General features: G+C 36.5%; 1 protein-coding gene across 4 annotated transcripts in view; it reads right to left on the bottom strand.

Annotated features, from left to right (window-relative positions):
• Positions 1-16,567, bottom strand: part of LOC133650232 (roundabout homolog 2-like) — a 232,147-nt gene that overhangs the window by 14,101 nt on the left and 201,479 nt on the right. For 3 of the 4 annotated variants that reach the window (XM_062047236.1, XM_062047237.1, XM_062047239.1), the window contains exons 15-20: positions 13,990-14,114; positions 10,774-10,957; positions 1,752-1,997; positions 1,605-1,644; positions 1,277-1,416; positions 899-1,180 (exon numbers count right to left, since the gene is read on the bottom strand). In XM_062047236.1, the coding sequence (XP_061903220.1) occupies positions 899-1,180; positions 1,277-1,416; positions 1,605-1,644; positions 1,752-1,997; positions 10,774-10,957; positions 13,990-14,114 (1,017 nt within the window). The remainder of the gene's footprint in view (positions 1-898; positions 1,181-1,276; positions 1,417-1,604; positions 1,645-1,751; positions 1,998-10,773; positions 10,958-13,989; positions 14,115-16,567) is intronic. The other variant, XM_062047238.1, reaches the window with a different exon arrangement.

Genomic DNA, 16,567 nt, shown 5'->3' with positions numbered 1-16,567 from the left:
GGTGTCCAAAGTGCAATCCACATCTTGAACACAGAATATTCTATAACTAAAATATACTTCAAGCAAAAATGTAATGGAAGTGTTAACAAACAAATGTATTAATGGTATGGTATGGTTAATTTTGAACACACATTAAACAAATTACATTAAAGAACATCACATTTACACTTGCGCTGTATAAACTCAAGTTTTTTTGTTGTTGTATTTTAGTAAAGTCATTTACAAAAGCTACACATGGTAGGCTTATAGGCTACTAGATACTAGCAACACACAACAGCTAAACACACAATAGCAAACAAGCCAGACATACGTAATAAGTGTCTTTAATTGAACAATACTCCTGTCTAATATAAACAAATATCAGATCATTACAGTTGTATATTACTTACAAATACAAAGTCTCCAAGGCAGAAAAAGCGTATTAGAAAGTATCCAGTAGCAAATGTGTCCACATCATTTCATTCACTGCTTCATGAGCTAAATGTAATGAATATTGTGGCCACTAAATATCGCCAAAAACAATTACCACTCCACAAGACAGCATAAGTCCATTTTAGACGGCTAATAATAAATAGCTCAGTTTTTATATTACCTACCATTGTTCTTTGCGTAATTTCATTTGATCAACATTTCACACTACAAAATAATACAAGTATGCATGATTCCTGCTGATGTCAAATTAATATTTGTTTTGGCCAATACTCAGTGCCCCTTAATCAGTATTGTATCGGAAATGAAAAAGTTGTATCGGGACACCCCTTGTATAGTTAAAAGATTTTTAATAAATGTAACCTTATTGCAAACTTCTACCAAACTATTTTATACCCCTTAAATTTGCCAAGAAATGAAATTTGGGGTGTGTGTTTTGTCCAAGTTCAGAACTTTCCCCCATCCTCACCATTGCAGCGGTCTGGCTGAGCGTACTGAGCTCCAGGGGTTCCATGTTGGGTGATCCAGTGTCCGTCATCTTGCTGCTCGCCACTGTGCGCTTCGCTCTGCGTTTGGTGGGAGAATGGCATGACGGAGGTGGAAGCATAGGGAGTGGTGGAGGAGTGCTGGCCGCAGGTGAAGCCGTGCAGGTCCTCGTTGGTGGCATCGATGGTGCTGTAAATTGGTCCTTCGGTGGATCCGCCCATGCTGTACTTCTCTGTTTGATTCAGATAGTTGGAGATGCCTGCTTCTACACAGCGTGCAACGCAGAGGGAGCTTTCTTAATACAACCACAAGTCTTGCACTCTACTGCTGTACTACTGTGAGAAAGATGGCAGCTTTGTACCGTTGTAATATCTTTCAGCTGTGTCATGACTGGTGGTGCAGCAGTTGACAGCCTCTTTACCGCCGTGGACCAGATTGGTGGTGGGCCAAGAGTCTGCCAGCCACGGGTAGTTGCCCATGTTGCCTCCCAGCACGCCCGGCCTACAGAGACATCACACACATTCTGGTGTTCAGTGGCAACACAGTGCGCATCAGCACGATATCCACCACCGTCCAGATGGGAGTACAGTTTGCAGCGAAAAAAACAAAAAACAAAGACAGCATGGCGGCGAGTAGCAGTCCACTGAAGTGATGCAATATTACTTAAGAGTAAATATAGGACGTATTACCTTCCATTGAGTCCAGATGCTTCTCCACATGGAAAGCCAACTGGAGAAGATGTAAGAAATATGTCATTTAAAGCACTAAATATCACACTTTTCCCAAAAGTCGAGTAACACTGTACACGGATGATATTGAATCTAGTGTGACGTAACTACTCTTGCCTGCTGGCGTGTAAGCGAAGGAGGCGGCGTAGTGGCTCAGCTCCTTTCTCTTTTTGCGTCGGCAGTAGATCCAGACGCTGAAGCCCATGAGGATGACCCAGCAGGCTCCGCCCATGCCTGCTATGAACGCCGGCTGCTTGACCACATCCGTGATCTGCTCGGCCAGACTCACGTTGCCCTCCTCGCCGTCGCCAGCATCCGTGCTGCCTGGCACAGTGGGCTGTTCAGCTGCCGTCTCTGGACGCAGTAGTCAGTTGGAAACAAAACAAAATTAGACAACAGACACAAAGTGATACTGATATCAAACAATATATAGACGGAGCTTGGATTTTACATTTGACGATTATTTTCATGTCATGATAAGTCTGTTAAACACTTATAGGGCCTGATCTAGGGAGGATGTTTGATAAGAAATTATCGAGTTCGAGCCTATTATCGAATCCTCTTATTGAACCGATTCCTTATCGATTCTCTTATCAAATCCAGATAGGCTGTTGTATATGGAAAAAAACACAAGCTCACTTTTATTTTATAAAAAAATGAAAAAATAAAATAAATAAATAAATATTGACTGTTACCACCCTAAAAAAAAATTATATATATATATATATATATTGACTGTTGTTACCCAAAGTATATTAAGTGGGATTTTTCAGAAAAACAAATATATACAGTAACACAAAACCAACCTGTCTATGTGATCACTATAGGTGTATAAATAATAATATAGTGTTAAATGAAATCAGTCCCTTGGGCACAAAACTGAAAATAATACAGCTCTCCAAAAAGTTGCTGCTATTGGAAAATACTAACTACACACACAGGCAGACAGCTAACAAGCAATCCAAGATGTTTAATAAAGTTCCAAAGCAGATTAATCCATCTAGGCTCTTTATTGTTGTTGATCTTGCTTTATCTTTTCCTATCTTTACTTTTGTCTTGCACTGGACTGCTATTTATTTTTATTTTTTTAACTGAAATACACACAATGACAAATGTATAAGCTATGTGATTCAATTAACATACTCAAATTTAATACACAATATGTAAATATTAGCTTCATACAAATATACAGTACTATCATCAAACAAATACTTGTGAGTGTTGAAACTATTTCGATGGTGGAAATACACAACTGGCAGCTATTTTAAGTCCTCATATCATCCATTGAAACAGTGCACAAAAATCGTTTTTCAATAAACATCTTAGTTATAAATTTAACCACTTTCCACCTTAATATTGAGTTACATAAACAAGTTAAACAGTTTACTTACAGACTTATCTTTTCCAAGGCTTGTAAGAGCTAACACAACTTGTCTACTTCTCAATTGTCTCATGAACTGAACTGACTCGCCAACCCGGAAGTGGCCAGACTTATGACGCATAGTATTTTTATATCGCCACAAGGTGTCAGTAAGGGTCTACAATCAAATGGGCATTACATTGCCCATTTGGGATTCGTTCCCAGGGATTCGAATAAAGAACCAACTCTTTTTCTTTACTATAGTGGTCTCGATAACGGGTACCGGTTCTCAAAAAGGGATTCGAGTCCGAGGACTCGGTTCTTTTCTTATCGAACAACCGGGAAAATCGGTTTCGAGCATCATCCCTAGCCTGATCTACTAAATACTTGTGTGTATAAAAACATGCAAAGCTGATATAGTAAGCTGCGTCTCTTAAATGAGCAAAAAAGAGAGCCTAATCCATTTCGCATGTCTGTCTTGATGAATATGAAGAAAATCTAATGATTATTAGAACGCCCACAATAGGAGGAGATGCAAATATAATCATTTAGCGCTCGCGATGTGAGTCATCAAGACTGAAACTGTTCTGCGGCCGCTGTTTTGCGTCTACATTAAGCACGTCTAAAATGTCTGTACAAACAGGCACAGTTACGCACAAATGGCTGTTTGAAAGGAGGCGATTGACAGAGAGAATATTCTGTTTGTTAGCATGTCAACATATTTGAACTGTCGGAAATCAAAATATTAGGCATATCATCTAGTCAGTAATGACATTTTTTAATTTTTAATAGCTGACCGGTGACCTAAAGGGGACCTATTTTGCAAATCCAACTTTTCTTACCTATTGTTTTTGTGTATTTTGGATCTGCGTACGTCCTGAACATTTGAAACCAAACCGTGGAGGCGTGGCAGAGATATTTATAAAACAATCTTGCCTTCCTTCATACTTCCTCCAAACGAGCCGTTTGGAATTTGCCCAATTTGTGTCGTTGTTCCCAAGTGTGACATCAGCAGATATCTCCATGGTAGAAATGTACCCGTAAAGTTTAGCGTGAATCCGACATTGTAGTCAATACATTATTTCTTTCTCTCCATCCTCTTGTTGTGGGGCACGCTGGTTCATACATGCACATGCATCCTGCGCGGTTGCCATTTCTAATACAAAATAATGTATAGTTCTAACATATCTGTCAGTAGACTCCACATGGAAGCGCTAAACACTATATCATGGCTGACGGGGAAAAGACACAGTCGAATTGGGGGCACGTAAAAAAGGCCGCCCATAAAACGGCGCATTCTGATGAGGCGGTCAGAAAGCGGCTTGAAGATGGTCTGTAAAACATAATCTATGCAACATTTTGACCAAAGAATCGCCATTACATGTTATGTAAACCATAAGGAATTGTTTTAAATGTAGAAAAAAATCATAATATAACACCCTTGAGGAGCTAATTAAAACAAATACTGTTGATTCGTTCTGGTGTGTGCTGGCATTTTATTTTAATGCCAGCATATATGCTATATGTTTTTTGATATAGGAGATACAGTATGTATATTTTAATAAGTCTCCTATAAAAAAAAACAATCAATATCACTGCAGCGCCTCCAAGAGCGCACTTAAGCTGTTGTCTAGATTGTGCTAGCTATAGTCTAGAAAATATGGTACATATTAAATTTGTGTGCTACATGTCAAAAACATGACAAACACCACTGGTTGGACCATATGATGCTATAAATGCGCAGGGAAATAAATGCATGTCTCTATTTTGACAGCCGGTACACATGCAAAAGCCTCATTTAAGTAAGGCACTCTGCACCACTTTTGCACTCGTTATCAATTGTACACGTAGTCTTAGTACATCACCCACAACACGCCCAGTAATAGTACACAAAGGCCTGATTTACTAAAGGTTTGCGTATATTAAAACACGTGCGCACTTGATAGCACATGCAAAGCTGATCTACTTGATCTACTAAGCTTGTGCGCAGAGGATTGCGTCTCTTAAGTTAGCAAAAGAAATGAGCGCAATCCATTTAGCTGTCTGTCTTCATGAATATGCTAAATATATGCTGATCATTAAAATGCCCAAAATATTATAATACGGAAAATGCTAATACAATTATTTAGCACACATAGTGTGATTTATCAAGATTAAAACTGTTCTGCGTCTATATTTAGTACGTCTAGAAAGGATATGCAAACTGGCAGTGGCCCAGAAATGGCTGTTTCAAAGGAGGCATTGTGCTGCAGCTCTGTCCTATAAACATACTGTATATAGACTATCAAAACAAAAAAATTATACATATTGTCTTTTCAGCAATATCATTTTATAGCTGCTAGGTGACTTTAGGGCAGGGGTCACCAACGCGGTGCCCGCGGGCACCAGGTCGCCCGTAAAAAAAAAAAAATATATATATATATATTTTTTTTTAAATTCAATCTACATAGAAAAAACACAACATACACTTTCAATCAGTGCATCAACCCAAACAACCTCCCCCATGCACACTCATCCACACCCACTCACACAAAAGGGGTTATTTCTTTCTGCTACCAATATTCTGGTTCCCACAACATAGACAACACATCTGCAAGGGACACAGTCCCTGAAGCACACATGATTGTATAGGCTGCTGGTCCACTAACATTTTCATTAATTACTATTTTTTATGTAATTATTTTTATATTGTTTTACTTTCTTTTTTATCCAAGAAAATGTTTTTTATTTATTTATCTTATTTTATTTTATTTTTTAAAAAAGGGCCTTATCTTCAACAGACCAGGTTGTCAATGAAATTAGATTTGTTTAAAGGGTTTTTTAAACCAGGCCCAGTCCAGATAATGTCCAAGTCGGACTCAGCAACACACACCTTCATTCATGTACACAGAAAAAAATTAGGGAACACAACAGATTGCATATAATTTATAAACAAAATTACATTTTCAAAATAAGCATTTATGTACAGTCCAGATTATGTCCAGGTCACTCAAATTAGGGAACACAACAACAGATATCATATAATCTATAAACATAATTATACTTTCAAAATAAGCCTTTGAGGACTTCTCATCTTTTTTTTAAATGTTTTTTGGCATCATTATCGTTTTCAACCATGTAACTTTCTAAAGTTAGAAAATACTGAATAAATGTTTTAAAGAAAGTAATACTAAGTAAATATCTGTTTTTGGCCTTAAAAATAAACATTTTACCGAGTACTATAATTAAATTGACTAAATCATGATTGTCAATAAACTCTCCTAAAATAACAGAAACCACATTAAGTTTCATAAACAAACCAATCCTTAAACACATTTTTTCAACTTCCACCCAAAACAAAGACACAATATGACAATACCAAAACAAATGCAGGGTGGATTCAGGCTCCTGACAACAAAATCGGCAATCATCTGACTCTGTCATATTCCATAATTTTAACATTTTCCCTGTGGGTAAGAAGTTATAAATAATTTTAATTTGAAAATAACGATTTTGCACATCGATAGTGGTTTTATAGATTAGTTTGAATATGGCATCCCATGGCAACGAGCAGTCAAAAAAGTCCTCCCATTTTCCATTTGTGTTGTATGAGGCAGCCTTCAAAGATTTCTTTATTAAATCAAAATTATATATTTTTCTATTTATTTTAGTTCCTTTTTGCCAACTAGAATTTCTTATCAGAGGTTTACAAACTAATAATTTAGTAGTTCCATAATTAATTATTTGTTTCCATCTTTTCCCATCTACTCCAGTTAGTTGATAAAATGAAAAGATTGAGCAAGCATCACCATACATAGCTCTAAATTCCTCATACTTCATAATTTTACCATTCTCATTGATAATATCATTGACAAAAATGATTCCTCTTTCAAACATATTTTTCCAAAAGAAAGGCTTTCCATCTATTACAATATTAGAGTTCATCCATATTAACTGCTGCAAAATATCGTCTTTTTTCTGGCACATAAAATTGAAAACACCACTATGAGTGGATTGTTTCCTTTATGAACCCCGCCATGTTTCCCAGCAGACTCTCTGGGAGGGGATCACTTGTAAAAAAGGATACAATTTCTTTTGATACAGTACATGTTTTTTATCCAACAGGTCATTTGTGTACCACTCAATGTTTAAATACATCTTTGGAACAATTGATGCTTTTAAAGACAGACACATAGCTTCAAGGTTGAGAAGTTTCAGGCCCCCATATTCATACTCTTTGTACAAAACCTTTCTTTTAATCTTTTCTGGTTTGCCGTTCCAGACAAAATCGAAGACCCTCCGCTCATAAATCTTAAAAAAGTTTTGTGATGGAGCTGGTAATGACAAAAACAAATAAATAAATTGAGGAATAATTAACGAGTTGGCAATAGACATTTTACCATACAAGGTTAGGGATTTCCCTTTCCATAATTGCATAATTTTGTCCAGCTTTCTTAGTCGATTATCATACTTTACTGAGCCTAGATCTTCCAGATTTTCTGGGACAACAACACCAAGTATGTTAACTGGTCCATCTGTCCACAAAACAGGCACTTTGCATTCCATTCGAAAGGACGTTCCCTTTAGATTTCCGATCCTTAACATTTTACATTTATCATAATTAAGCTTAAGGCCAGATTGCTGTGAAAATATGTCCAAAAGATTAAGAAGGTTCCGCAAACAATGAGGAAAAATCTTATCTTTGTGAATCAGCCTTTTCTGACATGAACTTCATCAAGAACAAACACAGAACACGCCTCACTGATGCACATCTGCAAGACTCACTCAGAGTTGCAGTGTCAAGTTACACTCCAGAGTACAACACACTAGTTAACAGCATGCAATGCCAGGCTTCCCACTAACTGACAAAGAAACAGATAACAGATTTGGTGTCCAGTTCAAAGTGTGACATGATTTAAAAATTTGAGAGTTTACTTTTGTATTTTACATGAGTTATTATTTGTACAAACATGGTGCAAAGTAATTCATGATTTGTTAAAAAATGTTAGTGGCTAGCTAGTTAAAATGGGATATTGTGATTTCACAAGACTGTCTTAGAAGTGACCATTTGAAAATGTTTAATTTGAAAAATGTGCACTTAGAGAAAATGTAAAAATAAAGTGTTGCATGTTGATATTTATCTGTTTCTATATATATTTATTGTGAGAAATCATTAAGATGATCAGTGTTTCCACAAAGATAAATATCATTAATTATTAATAATAACAGAGTTAAAGGTAAATTGAGCAAATTGGCTACTTCTGGCAATTTATTTAAGTGGTTATCAAACTGGTAGCCCTTCGCATTAATCAGTACCCAAGAAGTAGCCCTTGGTTTCAAAAAGGTTGGTGACCCCTGCTTTAGGGGCTTCTTAAAACTAATACAATCCATTAGTTTTGATGTCTGCTGGTGTTTTTTTTAATGACGTTTGTTTTTTCATATACATATAAAAAAAAATTATTGCAAAATGCATTTTCTTGCCGCCAAAACATTGCAGCGCACACTCGCAGTTAATGCCAGCATCTCCCCAGGCGCATCTTCAGTAAACTAACAAAGTGGGTTTCGTTGTAGATGCAGTGCAGGACTGCTTCTAAAATGCCCAGAAAAAGTGGTACATGTGTGCTGCATTTTTCAAAATGTAACTAAACGCAACAGGTAGGAGCATGATAACATGAATGTGCAGTAAATGGGTGTCTCCATGGTGAAATCTGCATAGTACATGGAAAAACTACATTCAAACAAGGCAATCTGCATCAGTTGTTATCAAATTCACACGCCCACTTGTAATAACACACAATTGTAAAGTTTGCAAAAACTGATTAGCGCCTTATTTGAATCTTAGTAGATTAGGCCCTATTTGAGGTAAAAAAATAAAACGTTGAATAAAGGTTATAAATTAAATTGTATTTGATTCAGTGAAATATTTTATTAGTATTTCATTAGCTACAAACCAGCAACATTTATAAACATGCCCGCTAAAATCCAACCACTTTTTTTATTTTTATTTCTGACCGGCACACCGTTACCGGAAACCATTTCTACTTCTCTTGTTGTAAAATGACACATTTATGAGTCACCTTGAAGTTGAGTCGTGGCGAGTGGAGAGGAGGGGAGGATGTGAGGTGGGGTTACATGCGCAAACTATTCCAAATAGTATGAAGGAGTGCATACAGCAGGTTCTGTAAGTCTGACTATTTTTGTATGTACACAAATTTGGGATTTCTGGCGTACAAAGACTTTTAGTCAGAATTCCACTTAAAGACTATAATCTCACAGAAAATCTTGAGAGGGAACTGAAACTTTGAGTTGCTAAGCGACAGCCCCAAATCCTTTAGTATTTGGACGGTAACTATAAAGCGGAGTGGACTTAATGTATGCGATAAATAGTGTACAACTACACAAAACATCTGCTCTTTGTGTTTTGAGTCATGTTTTCAAGATGAAATAGTGTTTTCTTCAATTGCACACTAATTAATGTATTTGTTTTTCTGGATATTTTTTGTAATTGTTGTCAAACTTATAAAATCAGCAGAAGGTCAGATTATTATTAATATTGTATTTGTAAATAAAGACAAATATATTTTTCTCCAAAGAAAATACAAAATAATTTCATGTTTTAAACTACTTTTAAGTTGACAGCAGTAAATGGAACATAGAAATCTTCATAATGTAAATAATCCAAACCGTTGAATATTCCTGGCAAATCTAAGATAATATAATCGTTAATTTATATGAATAATTCAACATATTTAACTACACGTTATTGTGTGCATACACAACACAAAAGTCTAAACAGCACCATCATGATCAGTTAGATAGACTTTGCCCTTGTTGTCCCAGCACAATTATGTCATCAAACTGTGAAGTGACAGCTTTGTGTTACTTTAATGCAGCACTAAGTACATTTTCAACCTTCATAAAATATTTTCATAACTTTTGGGATGATACATGCCCTTACAACGAGTCGAATGACACTTCTGTCATGGCCTGAGAGGGTCTGTATCCCTTTTACTGGTACTTAATGACGTTGAGGAGGGAGGCAGGAACCCTGCCTCACCAAAAACTATAAATGTGCTGACTTGCTTTACGGGATTTGTCACTCCCATTTTGCCATGCGATGTGAACACCTACGTGCAACTACTGATGTCATGGCAGAAGCTCCACAACAACCAAATAAACTAAAAGTTTTGTCTGAGGAGACAAAAAAAGAAAAACAGAGCTTACCCGAATAAAAGCACAGTCAGGATCAACATTGCCCGAGCTTTCACTTACTGGCATGAGCTCGAAGACCAGGAATTTCAGACCAATGCTGCAAATATGACTTTCAATGCTCAAATCAAAGTAATAATACCAAATGTTTAGCTATCGGAAATTTGCATGGTTGCAATAAATAGCCACCAGCGTGATAGTTCCACACTACTTCCTTCGAAAAAACTCTCCTGTCTGTCTTTCTTTGCTTCGGACCTGCACCCGCTCCGATAAATTCTTGGTGTAACGTCATGTTTGTAGCGCAATCCAAGATAATGTCTTCAAAGTATCTGCTATTTAACATCAGCATAGCTGTTAGAGACGTCATTTTTGTGCCAATATTACAGTGGACATCATGTCAGTTTGACGCTATATGCGCGAGTCCTGATGGAAAATGTGGTCTTCTGGCAAAACACTACCACTTAAGTCTACTGGCACCGCCAAAATCAACCAAAACAGAAAGTTCTTAAGTGGGGCTTTAGAGCTAATCATAAACAATGCCTGTCTCATTGAATGTGACTACTTTCTACATGCTGGACTCACCGATGAAGATGGGCACAGGCGGGCTGCGGGTGCCAACACCAGCAGCAGTAACAGCCGCCACCTCGACCTGGTACTGTACTCTGGGCATCAGGCCATTTAGAACAGTGGACAAAGTGTTCCCATCCACTGTCTTGTTGATGTAGTAGTGTGTCTGGTTGCTGTTGCCACTGCTCACACACCAAACCTGTTCGAACATACAAAGACAGGAGGAACATTTCAAATGCCACAAGATATTTTAAGAGTTTATGGTAAGAGACACATCCATCTATTTGTGAGGGGGAACAGAATTATTTGAAGTCGACAGCAAACGAAAATGAATTGGCTACAATATCTTTGAAAGGGGATCGCAGAGAACACAGGTACAACTCAAATAATTTGAACATCTTGTATAGAAGTCCATTCCTTCATTTCAGAAATTCAACTTTAAAAGTGTAACTAACATGTGATATAAAGTCATTACATACAAGGTGGAATATGATAAGCTTTTAATTGTTATAATTGTGATGATCATGGTTTGCAGTTTTTGAAAACCCAAAATGTTCTTACATTTTCAATTTGAGGTTTTCATAAACTGTAAGCCCTAATCATCAAAATTATATCAAAAGAAGTCTTGAAATATCTCGAGTTGCAAGTTATGAGCTTATGTCATATTTTAGTTTCACCTTGTAAATCTATTTGCTCCTTTGTACGATAGTCTAATTTTAGTTTCCCCAGTATCTTCTCAAAAGACAATACTTTACTTTTGAAAGTAAACAGTAAGCAGTGTACAGCTTTAATAGCAATAGGGATGTGCCAATTGATCGGCCAATTTTCGTAAAAAAGTACGTGATTGGCCAATGTCCATCACAAAAGCTGATCCATGCTGGCTAACACTGTATTTATTTATCACCCCCTAACCGCTAACTGTTTACGTTTATACAGAGTGTGGAGACGCTTCCCTAAATTAATAATCCTTCATTGTGGCAAATAAACTGCATTTCTCCTTTACCATTATCACTGGAGGCTAACACTGAATAAGAACAAGCTAGAGTAGACAAGAAGGTATACGAAGCTAGTTTGAAACAACACAAGAAATAGGTGCTTAGTAAACTTTGAGAAGTCGAGCTGGAAGTGCGGTATGGCATAAAGTAAGTAGCTATTAACAGGAAATTAACAAGTAGATTAATAAGAGTCTAGAGAAAGGATAATATAATGGTGCTTTGTTGGTGTGTAGTGGTCACTGAAGCATACATCCATCCATCCATTTTCTACCGCTTGACCCTTTGGGGTTTGCGGGGGGTGTTGGAGCCTATCCAGTACATGTAAAAGGAGGGCAGATCAATCCATATATCGGTAATGTTGATACCAGGGATAGTATCAGTATAAATACTAGAGTGATTAGATCAGTTTTTCTCAAATAGTGGGAGGCACGTGGTTTAAGTGTTTTATAAATTGTGCTCTTAAATAACTGTTGCTTAACAATTTTAAGTTATTATCATTCATTGAGTTCATTTAATTTATTTTTTCAGTATCAAACGGTTTAAGTTGATTAACCAACGTTAATAGTTTATTTTTTATTTTTTTTATTTAAGGCAAATTTTATTTTCACAAAATTATTTTATGTCATTTATGTTAAAGTTTTCAAAGTCAGGGAATATTCCCAAGGACACAGAAGAAATTTGAGCGCAAATAAATAAATATTTAAATGACTACTACGTAGATAGTTTTTGATTTTGTTATGTTATTGTCTACTATTGACTTTGTTTTGATCAAACACTTGTATTTAATAAAACAGAATAAGGAACTACAATAGTTTAGTGTGTTGATATTGACACACTATCAATATCACTGTCAATAAATACATTCTAAAAATTGCAGTTCAAACATTTGATTAGTATCGGTTGATCTCACTAATGGATGATTGTATCGGAATCACAATTTTTAGGAGTGTTCCTGATCGGAACACTCCTAAATATCAGTATAGTTTTGCTATCCATTGGATAATATAACAGTGCTTTGTTGGTGTGTGGGCAGTCCTTGAGGCATACAGAGGCTGTCGACACTGCCTCCTCCCCCTTTTTTCCTATAAACGCCAAGAAGATTAACTGATAAGGTAAAGTTGATTTATTTTTATTTATTCCTAATCATTGTAGCAACCTTACTATCAAAGTTAAGGAATTTTGTGATTTCAAACTGTGAGTGCACCACAGGGCTAGTGACTAGTGTGCGTGCATGGCGGCTGAAAATGAGGACAGTTAAGTTGTTGTTGTTTTGACTTTGTTATTAAATAGAACGCGGATCCATCACTCCCTTGTTATGTTTGTTTGATATACAGTGCTGTATAGTGCTTTGTATTGTGTTTACATTTTACAAACCTTTACGAAAATATGGACTTTTGTCTAGGCTGGAACCCATTATTCATGTTTACATGGTTTCTTATGGAGAAATCTGCGACAATATATGAACTTTTCTATTTACCAAACCTGTACAAAAATCAGTTAAGTTCTTAAATTTAGTTTAAACTGTAAATCCAAGGTTGTTTTGTTCTAGGAGACTTTGAGAAGATAGGACAAAATAGTTGCTATTTTGTGAGATACTATGTGTCCACTTTATGGTATTACATTATTTACTTCAGTATGTTTGGGTCCCAGAGAAAGTATTACTGATTAACACTGGCATTTTCTGTAATTGCTCCTCACAACATACTCCCGCATGCATTATACTGCATGAATTGTAAAGATACACACAGAAACATACTGCACCTCTATTATATTTGTCATAACTATGCTCTGAAGTCATCCACTTTTAGCTGAAGATGTTTATTGATGATATTTACCAGAATGTGTTCTTCCCTTATCACCTGACAGTTTAATGGCCTGACAGTTTCATCTTTTGTGGTATTGTTGCTTGTTGCTGATGCTTGCTTGTAACATGTCGCTATTTTATTTCTGATTACGTCATCTGAGTCTGCATTGTTGCGTAATTTTTGAGCAGCACATGCATAATATCCTTTAATGTCTCATTTTGACCTTTACACTTTCTCCTACTGTAACTGAGATGATTCTTGTCGCTCGGTGTTTGCCCTGCAACAAACATGTTTACTGTCCAAGATCTATTGTATTTATGGTAAAAGAGTCTTTTTCATGACACAAGACGACATATCTTGTCATGTTTTCACTGTTAATTGTTTTAGTGTAGCTAGGTGCCATTGCAATCGCATGAAAGGTGTGTATTCACCTTATACTCCTGGATGATTCCGTTCTGCATGCCGCTGGGTGGTGGCTCCCATGAGACGCTGATGCTAGAGATGTTGCTCTGCTTCACTGTTGCCACTGTTACACCTCTCGGCGGGGCACTCGGCACTGAAAAGCAAGATACATCATTAGCATAAACATTACAATGAAATATGAACTGAATTGGTCAAGAAAACGAAAGTGTATATAAGGAGTAAAAAGAGACACAAATGAATATTTTAAAACTGCCAGACCCCAGTGCTGTTGCTATGGTAACTACTTGTATTGATATCAACATTCTGTCCACCCATGGAATCGGCCAAACTTTAACTAAAGGCTAAACAAAACCAATATTTTTAAAAAGAAAAAATTCTAACCACAAGGAATCAAAATGTCAAAAACAACACGTGTCCTGAATAATTTCATGTAAGTGTTTAAGAGGTAAATTGTCGGGTTATTTTCAAATGAAGCTCTTAAGCTTAGCCTTAGGGTACATACTCAGGCAAATCAAGCGCTAGTGGTGAAATAATAAGAAGCTTGGATAGACAAAAATAAACATGCCTAACACTGCAGACTGCACAATCTAAGAGAGCTGGGGATACATTAAAAAACAAGGATTAGTTGAAATAAACACAAATTGAGGCAGCTATAACATTTACCTCCTAAACGTTGGGCCGTTTTGCTAAAAAAAAAAAAAGACATATCCATGGATGATCTTGGTATCAAAAGGGGAGACTTTGACGGTAGTGTACAGTTAAGATTTTTCAAGTTCTAGTTAGTTAAATAAATGAACATTATATGCTTGTCTATGAATGTTATCATTCATCCAGGTCATTTTAATCTCAGGGCATTCAATCGATTGCAACTGGACTGTTTGGTTTGTCTTAGAAGATGTTTCACCGAGTAGGCTTAATCAGTACATGCTTATAGACTTAGATTGGTCAGATCTAGTTTTGGACTTAGATTGGTCAGATCTAGTCTAGCGGCTAGTGCCTATACCTTAGTAGGCTTCATCAGTTCATGCTTATAGACTTAGATTGGTCAGATCTAGTCTAGCAGCTGGTGCCAAAACCCAAAATATTTATACTCCAACACCAAACTAAACCAAAAATAGACTAGATCTGACCAATCTGAGTCTATGCGCATGAACTGATGAAGGCTACTTGTATTATGTTCGATATGTTCGAAAATAAGTAGGAGGAAGTACATCCTATTTCATCGTACCCAGCATTTTTTTTTACATATAGATAGATAGATAGTACTTTATTGATTCCTTCAGGAGAGTTCCCTCAGGAAAATTTAAATTCCAGCAGCAGTGTACAAAATTGTAAAAAGTAAAAAGTAAATAATGGGGGTATAAATGGAAACAAAACAGTAAAATATTACAATAGAATAAAAATAAAAAGCAACAAGGAGAATAAAAATGTAACAGTAAAATAAGAATATAACAAGAGAAACTAGGCAGTATTGACCATGTTATGAAAAAGTATTTCACTGTTATTGTTTTGCATCCCCTGTCATCCTAGTACCCCCCTCCCCTCCCAGAGAGGAGTTGTACAGTCTAATGTTATTTAAATTTTGATCATGTCAGTGGACACGGGGTCGCTAGAATACAAACAGGGAATTTCAGCCTCATAACGTAAACGTAAGGTGAGGTAGTAATAATGATAATAATAATAATAATGGTTTAGATTTATATAGCGCTTTTCTAGACACTCAAAGTGCTTCACAGAGAAGTGAGAACCCATCATTCATTCACTCCACATTCACACCTGGTGGTGGTAAGCTACATTTGTAGCCACAGCTGCCCTGAGGTAGACTGACGGAAGCGTGGCTGCCAGTTTGCGGCCCCTCCGACCACCACCCATCATTCATTCACCAGTGTGAGCGGCACTGGGGGCAAGGGTAAAATGTCCTGCCCAAAGACACAACGGCAGTTATTTGGATAGCAAGAGGCAGGGAGCGAACCTGCAACCCTCAAATTCCTGGCACGGCCGTTCTACCCACCACACCATGTCACCCGTAAAAAAGACCAGGATTAATCGCAAAATATAATGTTATTCATCCCATTTCTGACATTTTGTAAAAGTTTAATCAAAATCTGCCCATAAGTTTTTGAGTTATTTTGGTAACTAACTAACTAACTAACTAACTAACTAACTAACTAACTAACTAACTAACTAACTAACTAACTAACTAACTAACTAACTGACAGACAAATCCTGGGCAGGCAATAAGTGATTTCTGTACATAACCGTATTTTATTTAGTTTCAGCCTAATTTCTGAAAGATTCCATTTAATTTGCTTGATTGTTTTATTGATGCTTTTATGTCTCAATTTGATTAGTTTTTTTTTTTACATGTATGTTATTGTCTATGTTAGTTTCTGTAAGTTTTATTCATTATTCTGCACGGTGCTTTGGTCCACTGGTTATTTTTAAAGGGCTCTACCAATAAAGTTAGATTGGATTGGATAATTAAATCAATATCTTATTGTAAATAACTATACCTGTATTGATGAATATTGTTGAATTTGGCATAATATGTTATTATTGAAGAATAGTTGATGGTTACTTCAGCTG

The sequence above is a fragment of the Entelurus aequoreus genome, linkage group LG05 (genome assembly GCF_033978785.1).
Source record: "Entelurus aequoreus isolate RoL-2023_Sb linkage group LG05, RoL_Eaeq_v1.1, whole genome shotgun sequence".
Classification (NCBI taxonomy): Eukaryota; Metazoa; Chordata; class Actinopteri; order Syngnathiformes; family Syngnathidae; genus Entelurus; species Entelurus aequoreus.
This window is presented reverse-complemented; position numbering and strand designations above follow the sequence as displayed.